This window comes from Chionomys nivalis, chromosome 6 (assembly GCF_950005125.1).
Source record: "Chionomys nivalis chromosome 6, mChiNiv1.1, whole genome shotgun sequence".
Lineage (NCBI taxonomy): Eukaryota > Metazoa > Chordata > Mammalia > Rodentia > Cricetidae > Chionomys > Chionomys nivalis.
Window position 1 is genome coordinate 97,611,918 of NC_080091.1, and position 14,830 is coordinate 97,626,747.

Sequence of the window (14,830 nt, forward strand, 5' to 3'; positions counted from 1 at the left end):
TCAAATTAGAAAAATCCCAGGTTTAATGGATACAAAGCACCCCAGAGAGGAGCCGGGGAAGGAAGATCAGAAAACCAAGTGTTTGTTCTCTTGGGGGCAATTTAAATACCCTGTGAAATAATTTTTAAAAACTGACATTTCTTTATATTGAAACTGTAAAAAAAAAAAAAAAAAAAAAAAACCAAAAAATTAGTGTTAAAATTTACTTCTAAATGTACTGATCAAGAAACCATGAGGAGCCAAACTAGAAATTATAGTTTTATAGATTTCTCTTTTGCCCCCCCCCCCCCCCCACACACAATAATTTCCCAATACAACACTTTTAGGTAGCTTCTTTGGTTTCAACTTCTTTGGGCAACAGTGAATCAGTCTTCAGCAGCAAACCTTCACTGGTTGAACTACGAAGGAAGGCACGCACCACAAAGGGACCTAGAACAAAGATAAGAACCCATTAAGACCCCATGGATCAGATGCACACACACCTAGGAAGGCTTGTGGGACTCAGATGCTCCCCTGGAAAGTTGTGCGCTGCTATCCTGAACAAAGTCACTGCACTAGTCATCCTAGAGATGACTCACTCACTTTTAATTCACTCCTTTATTCCAGAAGATGTTCACCAAGTATTTAACTTCTGTAACACCAACAGCGAAGGGAACAAACAGGGTGATGATTACATCTGATGGAAACACTCTACATACTTATCTAAAGCAGTCAGCACAGACGGCAACTTTGAGTATCAAACACTTCATACCATTTTCAACAAACTAAAAGACTTATCCTAAGCCCAAAGTTAAGAGATTTCATCTAAAATGGCAAGAACAGAAAAATAATTTTTAGAGAATTTATTGTCCATTATTCTCTAGCTATCTCACAAGATCAAAGTTCCCTATGGAGTATAAAAATCTGTATTCATGCAGTATCTTTGGCCATATTTTGGATGAATTCATAAGTGAGATAGTCAATCACATCACCAATGTGCTTAATTCTCAAGGATGGCAAAAGTAGTGGTTTGATTAGCATGATTATATAACTGAATTCTGTAAACTCCCAGCATGGGAACTGCACAGGGACAGTCATCGTCAGGCACCCACAGTGTGGAATGTGTGAGGAAGGAACACAAGTAATGCCAAAGACAACAGAAGTATCTTGTGTTCTAGCTACTACAGTGCCCAAGTTAGTGATTCTCCTCACGGCAGGAGAGTCACCCATTTACAAGAGGACTCTCCTGTCAAGGCAAAAATACCTACTTTCTGTTATAAGATAAAGATTAAGAAGGACAACTGCTTTCCAACTACACTTTCTTTCCTATTTAATGCCATTGTAATTTTAAAGCAATCAATCTCCTTTAAACCTTAATACATTTAACAGTAGAAATAATATGCAAAGTTAGAAAGGTTTGGGGAGTATATTTTTTTATTACTGATAAATAAGTCCCTCTCTAAAACCTTATGCTTCATGAATAAAGTAATTAAGACTCCTTTGGCAAAGAAAAGATTTATTTTATTTACTCCCCGGAAGTACTGTGTCTATAGTACTTGCACATTTACCCTTCATCTGCATAGTTCATGTCTGCAAAGTAGCACTGGGGCTTATGGAAGTCTACCCTCACCCAGCTACTCACCCAGATTTAGTGGTCTGTGCCTACAGACTTCATTTATAACTGCTTGAAGATTGGCAGTTAACTGATCACTTGGCATATCCAACTGAAAGAAACAGATATATATTTACCATTCCTAATGGGAAAGTGAAGAGTCATCACAGTTGGGTAACTGCACCAGTATGTATTCTAGATGGTGTATTTTATGTAGTTATTTAATGCAATGGCCTACTAAGAAACTCTACTATGAAGACAAAATACAAGAACCCTATAATTCTTTTAGAAGCACTTATACATCTTCACATATTTATATGTCAAGAGTTATTTTACAGAATATATCCTAGTGAGCTATATTTAAGTTTTCCTATCTGAAGTTCTGCGACTTCCAAGTAATTTCCCCAAAGTATACCCCAAATATAGAGACCAATCACTCATCCCCAAATTAAGAATATTTCTCTTTTACTTATGTGGGGGCGACAGTGGGTGGCTGCATTTGTGCACATGCGTGGGTAGAAGTCAGAAGTTAGGTATTGGGTGCCTTTCTCTATTGCACGCCACTGTATTTTTTGAAACAAGGTCTCTTGGCTAGGCTGACCAGCCACTGAGCTCTGGAGTCCTCCTGTCTTTGTTTGCCCAGTACCAAAGTTATAGACACGTGATACCATGTTTGAGAAGTGTAGGTTGTTTCATATCAGCAAAGTATTTTCATGAACATGTTTGAAAGTCATGAAAACTTGCTCAAGAAAACAAGCCTATCACCATGCACACACACAATGAGAGTTCTGCTTCCAGGGTTGTAGAAAGAGCCGGCTCATTTGTTTCCCAGCTGCCCAGACCCAAAACAATCACACAGAAACTGTATTATTACAACACTGCTAGGCCTATTAGCTCACACTTCTTACTGGTTAGCTCTTGTATCTTAAACTAGCCCATTTCTATTATTTTATATTTTACCAGGAGGCTTGTGGCCTACTGGTAAGATACACAGAGAGAGTAGGCAGAGTCAGTGGTTGGCTGTCTCCTTCCATAGCTACATGGCTTCTCTCTGAATCCACCTGCTCTCTCTCTATATCCTTTTCAGCCTAGCTATATTCTTTTAAGCCACTGGCCGAAAGCAGCTTCTTTATTAACCAATGGCAATAAAACATATTAACAGCATACAGAGGGAAATCCTACATCACAAGATCTTAAGGGATTTCTGAGAAAGATAGAGAGAAGAAAGACTCCTGAAGAAACAGGACCCCTGGGCCAGTGTCACTTAGACTGACATAAGTTTGTCTGACTATTTTGGAGGACTATGGATCTCAGTAGTACATTTACAGAGAATAAAAAATAAATAAATATAAATAAAACTTAAAAAATCAAAACACATAAATGAACTTTAAATACTGCATATTCCTGAAGTAGACAGTATTTAACTGTGACGTGAGCAAACTAGAGACAGATTGTTTTTTCAAAGTTACATTTACACTACTGTATAGGAATCACTCTTAGAGGGCTGGTCTATTTCTAGTTTTTGAGGTGAATCACTATAAAATAGAAACTTTAGCTTCCCATTTGGCTAATTCAATTTCCAGTCTATTTAAAATTGACTTTATAAAGCGAAGTCTCAGAGCTAAAAATTATCACTGATGAGAGAACTGTTTCACTGTCTTAAGACATGCACTGTCGATGAATAGCATGCATGTTTATAAGAACAATGCACCATCGATGAATGATATGCACGTTTATAAGAACAATGCACTGTCGATGAACAGCATGCACGTTTATAAAAACAATGCACTGTTGGTGGATAGTATGCCATCTTATACAGGCCCATATTTCTGCATTGTGTGGTGACCAGAATTTCAGGCCAGTTTGCACCTGCCACACAGGAGGTGGCCACCTAGCCTTTTGAGACAACCTGATGCCAAGCTAAATGAAGGGTCAGGATATGCTAATGTTGCTCTGCTCTTTCTTTGTAATTTGGGAAGTTCACCAGGGAAGAAGTGTTAATTCAGTATAGGTGACAGGGCAGCCATAGTTGCTTAACAGAGAGCTTTTACTTCCCATCACCCTTAACAGTGTAAACTGGAGATAGGAAGGCTACCTGCAGGTCTCTAAAGAACATTAAGTAAACCTGTAAAAACAATAATCAATGACATAACTCCATTTAATGAGAACTTACTTTGGGATAAGTTTTTAAGTATCTCCATAGAAAGACTCATCAATTTCACCTAAAAATTCTATGAAGTGGTTGTTATTATTATTATCACTCACAATGAAAAAATGAGATGTGCAACAGCATGGGCAATCAGGTGTGGAGGCACATTACATAATTCCAGCACTGGGGAGGCTCAGGCAACGAGATCAGTAATTTGAGCCAGCCTGTTCTACGTAGCAAATTCTAGGCCATCCTGGGCTATATAGTGTGACCATGTTTCAAAGAATAAAAGGGATGGGTGCCTAGGCAGAGGACCCACAGTAGGTACTGATGATAAAGAGGATCAGGTGACAGATGACTGAGGAGGAAAGGGGTAAGTGCTGATGCTCATGTCGCCTGAGTACAGGTGTGCAGACGGGGAGGACATTAACTGACACTTAAAACAAGGGCTGTGGAACCAGTGCCATGCCAAGTCCTCATTTGTCAACAATAAGTAATAACCTGAATTTCCATGTGATATTTTCTAGCTTTAAAATGCCAATTTCAATTTTAAAAAACCAAACCAAATTACTATGCAAGCTCTACAAAGTAAATCCAGCACCAAACTTTTAGAAATGATCTTCAAGTTATACCACAAAACAGAAAATTTGATACTAATATAGTGGTTTGAGACTGGTTGCAAAGACTTCAGGATTTCTCTTACCAATAGTAAAAAGTGACTGAATGTTGCTAAGCAAATGAATCACATACCTGCTTAGAAAAAAATCTGGAGGAAGTACATAAAAAACAAGACTTGGCATCCGTTCTTTGTCAATAGTGAAATCGTAAGTGTGTAAGGCTTTGCAATCCATATGGACTCTGTTACAACTGCTCAGGGCTGCTGGGACAAAAGAGAAGCTAGAACAATACCTAAACGAGTACAGTTGTGTCCAGCAAAACTTTCTTTACAAAGACAGGTGGGAGAACTGGGCTATGGCACCAAAACCAGAGCTCAGAGACACTGAAGATGTAACAGAGCAAAAGCAACAATTACTTCCTTCCAAGCACAGATGGGTCTTGTTTGTGCCTTAAAAGAACACAAAGCTTTCTATCCAATAGATTTTTAGGTTATTATTATGTGTCTGCTGTGCAGATGAGGCAAAATGTTTTGTTTCCCTATGAATTGCATTTCAATTTAAAAATAACAGTAGGGAAAATTCCCAGCAACAATTTCAACAGCTGCTGTAAATTTTATGTATGCATTTGAAACAAGTTCTTTATGGCTGATGACAGGACCCAAATCTGGAAACAAAAATAGAAAATGTATTGTCTTATATGCTCCATAAAAAAAAAAAAAAAGATACCAATAGTTAAGGCCGCCTACTATCTTCTCTATCAGTTCAAAGTAGAAACAGAAGCCAGATGAGCAGACCCTGTGATATGTGAAGTTCTAACCATTAAGAGATGACCAGAGAAGCTCCATGGGAGCAAGAGCCAATCCAGTCCTGGGACACTGGCAGACCAGGACTGAGCCAGTGGCCTGGTCCAGAGCAGACCTGAGACAGCGAACTCCACAGGAACAGGTACAGGTAACCTCTGAGCAAGTGGGTCAGAGCCAGAGACCACTGAGGATCCAGATGTGAATCTGGGACCTACAAGAAAGTAGACCTAAGCCAGGACCCCTGTGGGACTGGGCGTGAGTCTAGGACCACCCAGGAACTAGGTGTGAGCCAGGACCTCTGCCAGTCTGGGCATGAATCTGGGACCTCCGAGAGGGTAAGCAGGAACCAGAGATCTCCGTGGATCCAGGCATGAGTCTGGGACCTCAGAGGGAGTAGGCCTGAGCAGGACCTCTGTGGGTTCAGGCGTTGGAATATACAGAGAATATGGGACACCATGAAAAGGCCAAACCTAAGAAGAATAGGTATAGAAGGAGACGAAGTTTAACTCAAAAGCACAGAAAATATATTTAACAAAATCATAGAAGAAAACTTTCCCTACCTAAAGAAAGATATGCCTATGACGATACAAGAAGCTTACAGAACACCAAATAGACTAGCTCCAAAAAAAGTCCCCTCATCACATAATAATCAAAACACTAAACATACGGAGTAAAAAAATAATATTAAGAGCTGCAAAGGAAAAAGGTCAAGTAACATATAAAGGCAGACCTATCAGAACTACACCTGACTTCTCATTGGAAACAATGAAAGCCAGAAGGTCGTGGTCAAGCATTATATAGTCATTAATAGACCATGGATGCCAGCCCAGACTACTATTCCCAGCAAAACTTTCAATCATCATAGAAGGACAAAATAAGATATTACATGACAAAACCAGATTTAACCAATACCTAGCCACAAACCCAGCCCTACACAAAATACTAGAAGGAAAACTCCAACCCAAGGAAGTTGGCTACACCAACAAAAACACAGGCAATTGATGATCTCATAGCAGCAAATCCCAAAGGGGAAAATACACAAATTACATCACCAACGATGAAAACTAAATTAACAGAAGACAGCAATCACTGGTCATTAATATCCCTTAATATAAATGGACTCAACAAACCTATAAAAAGGCACAGGCTAACAGATTGGATATGAAAACAGAATCCATCCATACAAGAAACACATCTCAATCTCAAAGACAGATATCATCTCAGAGTAAAGGGTTGGGAAAAAATATTCCAATCAAATGGACCTAAGAAACAAGCAGGTATAGCTATCCTAATATCTAACAAAATAGACTTCAAACTAAAATCAATCAAAAGAGACAAATAAGGACATTTCATATTAGTCAGAGGAAAAATCCATCAAGAGGAAATCTCAATACTAAACATATAGGCCCAGGGTACCCTCATATGTAAAAGAAACGCTTCTAAAGCTTAAATCATACATTAAACCCCACACACTAATAGTGGGAGACTTCAACACTCCACTCCCCTCTCACCACTAGACAGGTCAGTCAGTCAAAAAATGAACAGAGAAATAAGGAAACTAACAGATGTTATTACTCAAATGGTCTTAACAGACATCTATAGAATATTCCATCCAAACAGAAAAGAATATATCTTCTCCTCAGCACTTCATGGAACCTTCCCAAAAATTGAACACATAGTAACAAAACAAACCTCAACAAATACAAAAAATTGAAATAACCCCATGTATCTTGTCAGATCATCATGCTTTAAAACTAGAAGTCAACAGCAATACTAATTCCAGAAAGCCCACAAACACATGGAAATTAAACAATGCTCACCTGAATCAAGTAAGAAATAAAGGGAGAAATGATGGAGGAAGGTCATTGGTTAATTAATAAAGAAACTGCTTGGCCTCATAGGTTAGAACATAGGTGGGTGGAGTAAACAGAACAGAATGCTGGGAGGAAGAGGAAGTGAGTTCAGATGCAGGGCAGCTCCTCTCAGAGCCAGACGCTATGCAGCCAGCCACCAGGTCAGACATGCTGAATCTTTCCCGGTAAGCGCACCTAGTGGTGCTATGCAGATTATTAGAAATGGGCTAAATTAATACGTGAGAATTAGCCTAGAAGAGGCTAGATATAATGGGCCAGGCAGTGTTTAAAAGAATACAGTTTGTGTGTTGTTATTTCGGGGCATAAGCTAGCCAGGCGGCCGGGAGCTGGGTGGCAGGAACGCAGCCCGCAGCTCCTTCAACAGAGAAATTAAAGACTTCCTAAAATTCAATGAAAATGATCACACAACATACCCAAATTTATGAGACACAATGAAAGCAGTGTTAAGAGGAAAGTTCATAGCACTAAATGCCTACATAAAGAAGCTGGAAAAATCCCACACTAGTGAATTAACAGAACATTTGAAAACTTTAGAACAAAAAGAAGCAAACTCACCTAAAAGAACTAGACGGCAGGAAATAATCAAATTGAGAGCTGAAATCAACAAAATAGAAACAAAGAAAACAATACAAAGAATCAATGAGACGAAGAGTTGGTTCTTCGAGAAAATCAACAAAATAGACACAACCGTTGACTACAAACTCTACTACAGAGCTACAGTACTGAAAACAGCCTGGTACTGGCATAAGAACAGACAGGAGAACCAATGGAACCAAATAGAAGACCCGGATATTTATCCACACACCTGCGAACACCTGATTTTTGACAAAGAAGCAAAAACTATCAAATGGAAAAAAGAAAGCATATTTAACAAATGGTGCTGGCATAACTGGATATCAACATGTAGAAGAATGAAAATAAACCCATATCTATCACCATGCACAAAACTCAAGTCCAAATGGATCAAAGACCTCAATATAAAGGCAGCCACACTGAACATTATAGAAGAAAAAGTGGGAAGTACACTTGAACGTATTGGCACAGGAGACCACTTCCTAAATATAACCCCAGCAGCACAGACACTGAGAGAAACAATTAATAAATGAGACCTCCTGAAACTGAAAAGCTTCTGTAAAGCAAAGGACACAGTCAACAAGACAAAACGACAGCCTACAGAATGGGAAAATATTTTCACTAACCCCACATCAAACAGGGGTCTGATCTCCAAAATATACAAAGAACTCAAGAAATTGGTCATTAAAAGATCACATAATCCAATAAGAAAAAGGAGTACAGACCTAAACAGAGGACTCTCAACAGAGGAATCTAAAATGGCTAAAAGACACTTAAGGAAATGTTCAACATCCTTAGTCATCAGAGAAATGCAAATCAAAACAACTCTGAGATTCCATCTTGCACCTGTAAGAATGGCCAAGATCAAAAACACTGATGACAACTTATGCTGGAGAGGTTGTGGGGTAAAGGGAACACTCTTGCATTGCTGGTGGGAGTGCAAGCTGGTACAACCACTTTGGATGTCAGTGTGGCGATTTCTCAGAAAATTAAAAAACAACCTCCATCAAGACCCAGTAATACCACTTTTGGGTATATATCCAAAAGATGCTCAATCGTGCCACAAGGGCATGTGTTCAACTATGTTCAAAGCAGCATTGTTTGTCATAGTCAGAACCTGGAAACAACCTAAAGAATGGATAAGAAAAATGTGGTACATTTACAAAATGGAGTACTACACAGCAGAAAAAAATAATGGCATCTTGAATTTTGCAGGAAAATGGATGGAGCTAGAAAACATCATTTTGAGTGAGGTAACCTGACACAAAAGGCAAGTATCACATGTACTCAATCATAAGTGGTTTTTAGACATAAAGCAAAGAAAACCTGTCCACAAATCACAATCCCAGAGAACCTAGACAACAATGAGGACACTAAGAGAGACATACATAGATCTAATCTACATGGGAAGTAGAAAGAGACAAGACCTCCTGAGAAATTGGGAGCATGGGGACTATGGGGTGGGTTGAAGGGGAAGGGAGAGCCAGGGAGGGGAGCAAAGAAAAATGTAGAGCTCAATAAAAATCAATTAAAAAAAAAGAGAGAGATGACCAGAAAGCACCAACAATCCAGAGGCTGTAAATACTCCCATGGAAGGAAAAGCACCCAGCTTCTCCCTTTACTCTCTCTGACAGGCATATCTATATCAAAGTTCATAGCAATTCAGCCCAAAAATGGTGCTGGAGGCAAAGACAGCTTAGGATCATGTACTCCTAGGCTTGGAATAAGAGAAAGATGAGGACCAAGTAACCCTCTCTACTTCAGGCCACTAACTTGGGCAAGGGATGACTCTGGATATGAGACTGGTATCAGAAACTGGATTAGCTACCCTTTCAACCATTAACAGCCATTAGAACCATGGTATCTGCCTAACAGGTTTGTGCCTAATAGAGGGGAAGTTGTATTGAGCACAGCTGGAAGCAGTAAATGAGAAAACATATTTCATGTTTTAACATCAATAAAGGTGGACTTCTTTTCAATAAACTACTATGCATTTATACAGACAGAGAATATATTCTGTATGTATTAAAAATGTAAATTTATGCTCTTAGAAGCAATTTCATAGCAATGAGACATTAGCAGCAATCTAAATGCCCAAGAAAAAGAATAAGATTGAATAAATTATGATGTATCTACACAAGAGACTATAAAAACAGCTATTAAAATTCTTTGCAAAATTTTTATGACACAGGGGAAGGCTTAAGACACAGTGTTAAGGATACCAAACTCAGTATGCACCAGAGATACAGAAAACAAAATAGTACCTGCATGGAGCAGGATGGTGCTGAAGAGGGCTCAAGAGTGCCCAGTAATGACAGGGATTTTGAGTTCCCTCTATAGTCTTAGCTAGGCTAGTCAGTATTTTCCAAATACCTTTTTAGGTACATATAACCCCCAATAAACAACTGGTTTTAGTTCAGTATTTAAAATTACAAAACCCAGAGGCTACAGAGGTGGCTCAGCAGTTAAAAGTACTTATCTTAGGAGTACCTACATGGCAGCTTCCATCCTCCTCTGGCGTACATACACATCATGTATGCATGTATTGTACTGAAACACACTCATACACATAAAATAAAAATATATAAACATTTTTTAAAAGTTTCGAGATCAGGGCTGAGTGTAGCTCAATGGTAGAGTACTTGTTTAGAATATGTGAGGCCCAAAAATCAATCCCCAGTACCTCAATAAATAAATAAATAACAATAAAAGGTTATAAAATCAGCTCCTTTAAAGTTCTGCATAAATTACAAGGTATATTTTACTTATTAAGAAAGAAACAAAGTAAAGCAAAAATTACCCTTAATGTTGAGTCAAATTCCTATCCACCAAACATCAAAACTCAGAAAAAAGCTATGCTGCCACATATTTTCATACTTTCAAAATTATATATATATATATAATATTTTTGCAAGACAGGGTTTCTCTGTAGCTTTGAGGCCTGTCCTGGAACTAGCTCTTGGAGATCAGGATGACCTCAACTCACAGAGATCCGCCTGCCTCTGCCTCCTCCCAAGTGCTGGAATTAAAGGCGTGCGCCATCACTGCCCAACAATAATATATATTTTTGAAGTGGGAGGGAGAATTGACCTTCTGGGGAGTACAGCTTTGTGAATTTTAACTCCAGCATGCATTTTGGTAGTAACTATACTGATATAGAATTAGAGGCCAAAGAAAACCCTTCTTGTAATCCTCAAGAATACACACCATACACTCCTAACCCTGACAACCACTGCACTGTCACCACAGTTCTGCGTGTACAAAACTGCCGTGCCGATACAGTGGGTGAGCCATTAGACAGTACTCTCACTTCTCACAAGCCCCGGCAGAGCCCATCCTACTATCTCTGAATTGTCCTGTTCCTGGCAGTTCACAAAAGTGGCGTCATACAATATTTATCCTTTGGCGTTCTTATTTCACATAAGGTGTCTTCAAGACTCAAACACAAGCATATGCCAGAACTTCCTTCATTGTGATGCAGTTTTTGGCACACGTCACGTGTGGTTCATCTGTTCTCTGCTGATGGGCCCTTGAGCTGACTGCACCTTTAGGCTACTGTATCAGCATAGATCTACTCAAGACCACTTGCCTGAAGCCAGGCTCTGCATAGACCTGGCCTGATACCAATGGAAGGAGATGAAGAAGACACGGTGTCAGACTGGTCCTTCTTCTCATTCGGCTCTCCTCCAAATGCTACTGTATCGTCATCATAGCCCTCAGCCAGATGTGCCAGACATTGTCCGGGTTTTCTCAGATCTGCATTCACTGGGGAAGGCAGAGTGTATGCTGCGACTACACCATCTCACATGGAATGAGACCCCTCCCAGGCTTATGTGTATGTATCAGTACTTTAGGGTTGGCAAACATTTTCAGTAACGGGCTGGACTATATTTTGATATTCAGACCTTCAGTTTTAAGGGTCACATATGAGTATTATTATCATCTTTTAACAAATTAAACAAAAATTTATTTTATTTTATAAATTATGTGGCAATTTGTGTGTCTGTGTGGCTATGTGCATATGAGTATGAGTGCCCCTGGAGACCAGAGGCATCAAATCCCAGGAACTGGAGTTACTGCAGCTTTGAGTACCTGCAGTGGGTGTTGGAATCTTGGCTGAATACAGTTTCTCCTGTCTTAGCACTGCGTCCTTAGAGATCTCAGACCTACTACTGACACACTTCGCCTCCTATCGACATGCTCCGCCTCCTGTATTTTACATACTATAGTACATTTTCTTTTATTTATAATCCCCTCATTTATGGCACATACATTGTACTACATGAAAATAATACAAGGAAAAGTTAAGCAGCTGGAAAGAATAAGGGGAAAGAAGAGGATGTAGCCCTAAGCCATGAGCCAATGGCTTGCTCCCTTTCACTGAGACATCTGATGGTATCTGACAAATAATAGTCTTTGTAATCCATTTTTGACCTAGTTGTAAAATAGTGTTCACACCTTGTCTACCTGAATTTGAAAATGTTCAGTAGAGTACCCATGTTCACGTTCACTGTCCTGAGAACCCTCACTCAGCGCAGCACCCATGTTCATGCCCCTGCTTTGCACTGGTTTATTTTTGTTATGTTACACTTCAGCTTTTATCAAATGCCAGGCTGAGAATATTCTTGCCTCAAGACATCTCACTATTATATAAACAAGTAGAGTGATACCCATGAATGGACCATGTCTACAACTTCAAACACGTCTTCAACTTTAAAGAGAACACAAAAAAATATCACATCAAAGGTACTGCCTCTGTACTACACAGTTCAAAGCTCCAAATATATTTGCAGCCCAGACAAGCCACACTAGTTAAACCAGGGTTTGGCATGCGCTGTGTAAACAGATTTAAGTTGTCTGGCCTCTTCTCTCACAAAAAGTGAGCTTAGGTTTGATTGCCCATAACATTATTGTTCATAATGCTTCAAAATTGGGTATTTATGCAACTGTAAAGGGTTAATAAAGTTGTTTTGCTTCAGTGTTATAACTTAATGTCAAAACTAAACTATTATATAAGTGTATTAAAGCATGCTCTTCACAATTTTAACCATTTCTAGTAAAGTTTTTGAAATTTATTCTCAAATATTCTGACTTCATGTTCTAATTAAATATCAACAAATTAAATAAATGCAACTTTTAGAATATAAACACGATGGCATTCATATTTTAAAAATAGGTACTTTCTTTTTGGTCTTTTTTGTTTTTTGAGGGCGAGTCTCATTCTGTAAATCTGTCTATACAGAAACTTGTGATTCTCTTCCATCAACCACCCGAGTGCTGAAAATGCAGGCACATCTCAGCATGCCCAGCTCAGCTCATTTCTTAAAAATACTCTGGTTTTTTTGTTATAGACCTGATTTCATGAGCATGTGTATATATATGTGCAGGGACACATGTACACGGGGCTATGTATGGAGGCCAGAGGTCAGTGCTTGTTTGTCTTTTAATCCTGCTCCACCTTATTTTTTGAAACCTGGAGCTTACTGAACCTGGAGCTCAAAAATTTGAGAAGAGTAGGTAGCCAGAGCCCGAGGGAGCCTCCCATCTCCAGCTCCCCAGTGTTAGGCTTTGCCATGGGTACTGGGAATCTGAACTCAGGTCATCATGCTTAGGCAGCAAACATTTACCAAAGAGTAAACTCCCAGACCCCTGACTTAACTTGATTTTATAGTGCACAGGTAGGAATCTGTCTAGAGATATAAGAAAACAAAGAGAAAGTACAACTGGCTACAAGAGTAAGCACACACGGTACTACTGTAATCAAAACTGGTTAGACCACACATCACTGGGAAAGCAAGATCTACTACAACTATGAAGTAATACAAACTTTATACTAGTTCACATGTATTTTCCCACAGATTTCATTCTTTTATATCTTTCTGGCATGCTGTTAGACAATCAAAAAACAGGGAACAGCATAGGAAAAAGTAGAGAGACGATAAAAAAAACTAAAAATAATTTAAAAGGTCATTAAAAGTGAAAAAAAGATGAGAGGAAGAAAGCTAAATCTGAAAATCAATATAGAAATGCAGAAATTATAACAATTATTTTTAATACCAAATACTTTTCAAAAGTATCAGAGATGAGCAACTACAAGTGTTGTATAAAGCTAGTTGATGCCTTACTATATACTATTAACTTCAAGCCAAACTTCTTTTCATCTCTTCTGGGCCAGAGGATGAGGCCTCACTATCCATCCTGGGAACCAAGACAAGGAACAGGGTAGAGGGGAGAGGAAGAAGAGTCTTTCAGTAGTCTGTCTATACAGAATATGCACATGAGGGCTACGGGCAGGGTTCACGCATTCCATATATATATATGGGATAACACATGAGGGCTACGGTCAGGGTTCATACATTCCATATATACAGAATATGCACGTGAGTGTTATGATCACGGTTCACACATTTTATATATATGGGATATACATGTAAGAATTATAATCAGGGTTCATGCATTCCATGAAGACAGAGATTTTTATCTATTTTATTGATATCTCTACTATGTATATACCTGATATACAGTATACATGCAATATTCAACAAATTAATGAATGAGTCGTGAATCTCTGAGTCATGACTAATACAACCACTTAGTCAAGAGAAATGTACAAATGTACATACAAATACTCTGCATGTCATCAAAAGTCTACCGTTACCCCCGAAAGTCTACTGTTTTACTGAGGTCAAAAGCCTCTGGACAAAAGGCTTTTCTTCTAAGGGTCACAGTCTTTGCTATGAGGAACTATTTGGGGGACACACTACTAAGAAAATCCACAATTCTAGGCACTCCTCCAAGACTGTTCTTTGCTTGCATTTTAACATTCCCCAGAATGTCTGGGAATACCCCTTACAGGTACTGCAACGTTTACCTTGTTCTAACACTTTGTTTCTGTATCGTCCCAGGCCTTGTCTTCCTTAGAGCTGCAATCTGCTGCTCCCTCTCCCAAAATTACCTTCTTTCCCCATGACTTCAAAATCTGATCTTTTAAATCAGCTTCCGTGCGAACGTCACCTCTTAGGGATGCCTTCCCTAACCAAACCTACCTACCTAAATCACACACACACACACACACACACACACACACACACACATTCTATATTCTCAAGATTTGAAGGCAAGCACTTTTGGGTTTATTCGCAGTACTATATCCCAGTTAGGAAGCTGTTAACACTAAAGGTTTTCCAGGATAAGTCTATGTATTTTGTGTAATGAAGAAACAA

The 14,830-nt window shown here is 39.0% G+C and overlaps 1 protein-coding gene across 1 annotated transcript in view; it reads right to left on the bottom strand.

The window, feature by feature from the left end:
- Mrpl1 (mitochondrial ribosomal protein L1) overlaps nucleotides 1-14,830 on the bottom strand; it is a 61,186-nt gene continuing 46,356 nt past the window's right edge. Inside the window, exons 8-9 of the mRNA XM_057772566.1 lie at nucleotides 1,622-1,703; nucleotides 1-429 (exon numbers count right to left, since the gene is read on the bottom strand). Of these exons, the coding sequence (XP_057628549.1) occupies nucleotides 323-429; nucleotides 1,622-1,703 (189 nt within the window). The 3' untranslated portion in view covers nucleotides 1-322. The remainder of the gene's footprint in view (nucleotides 430-1,621; nucleotides 1,704-14,830) is intronic.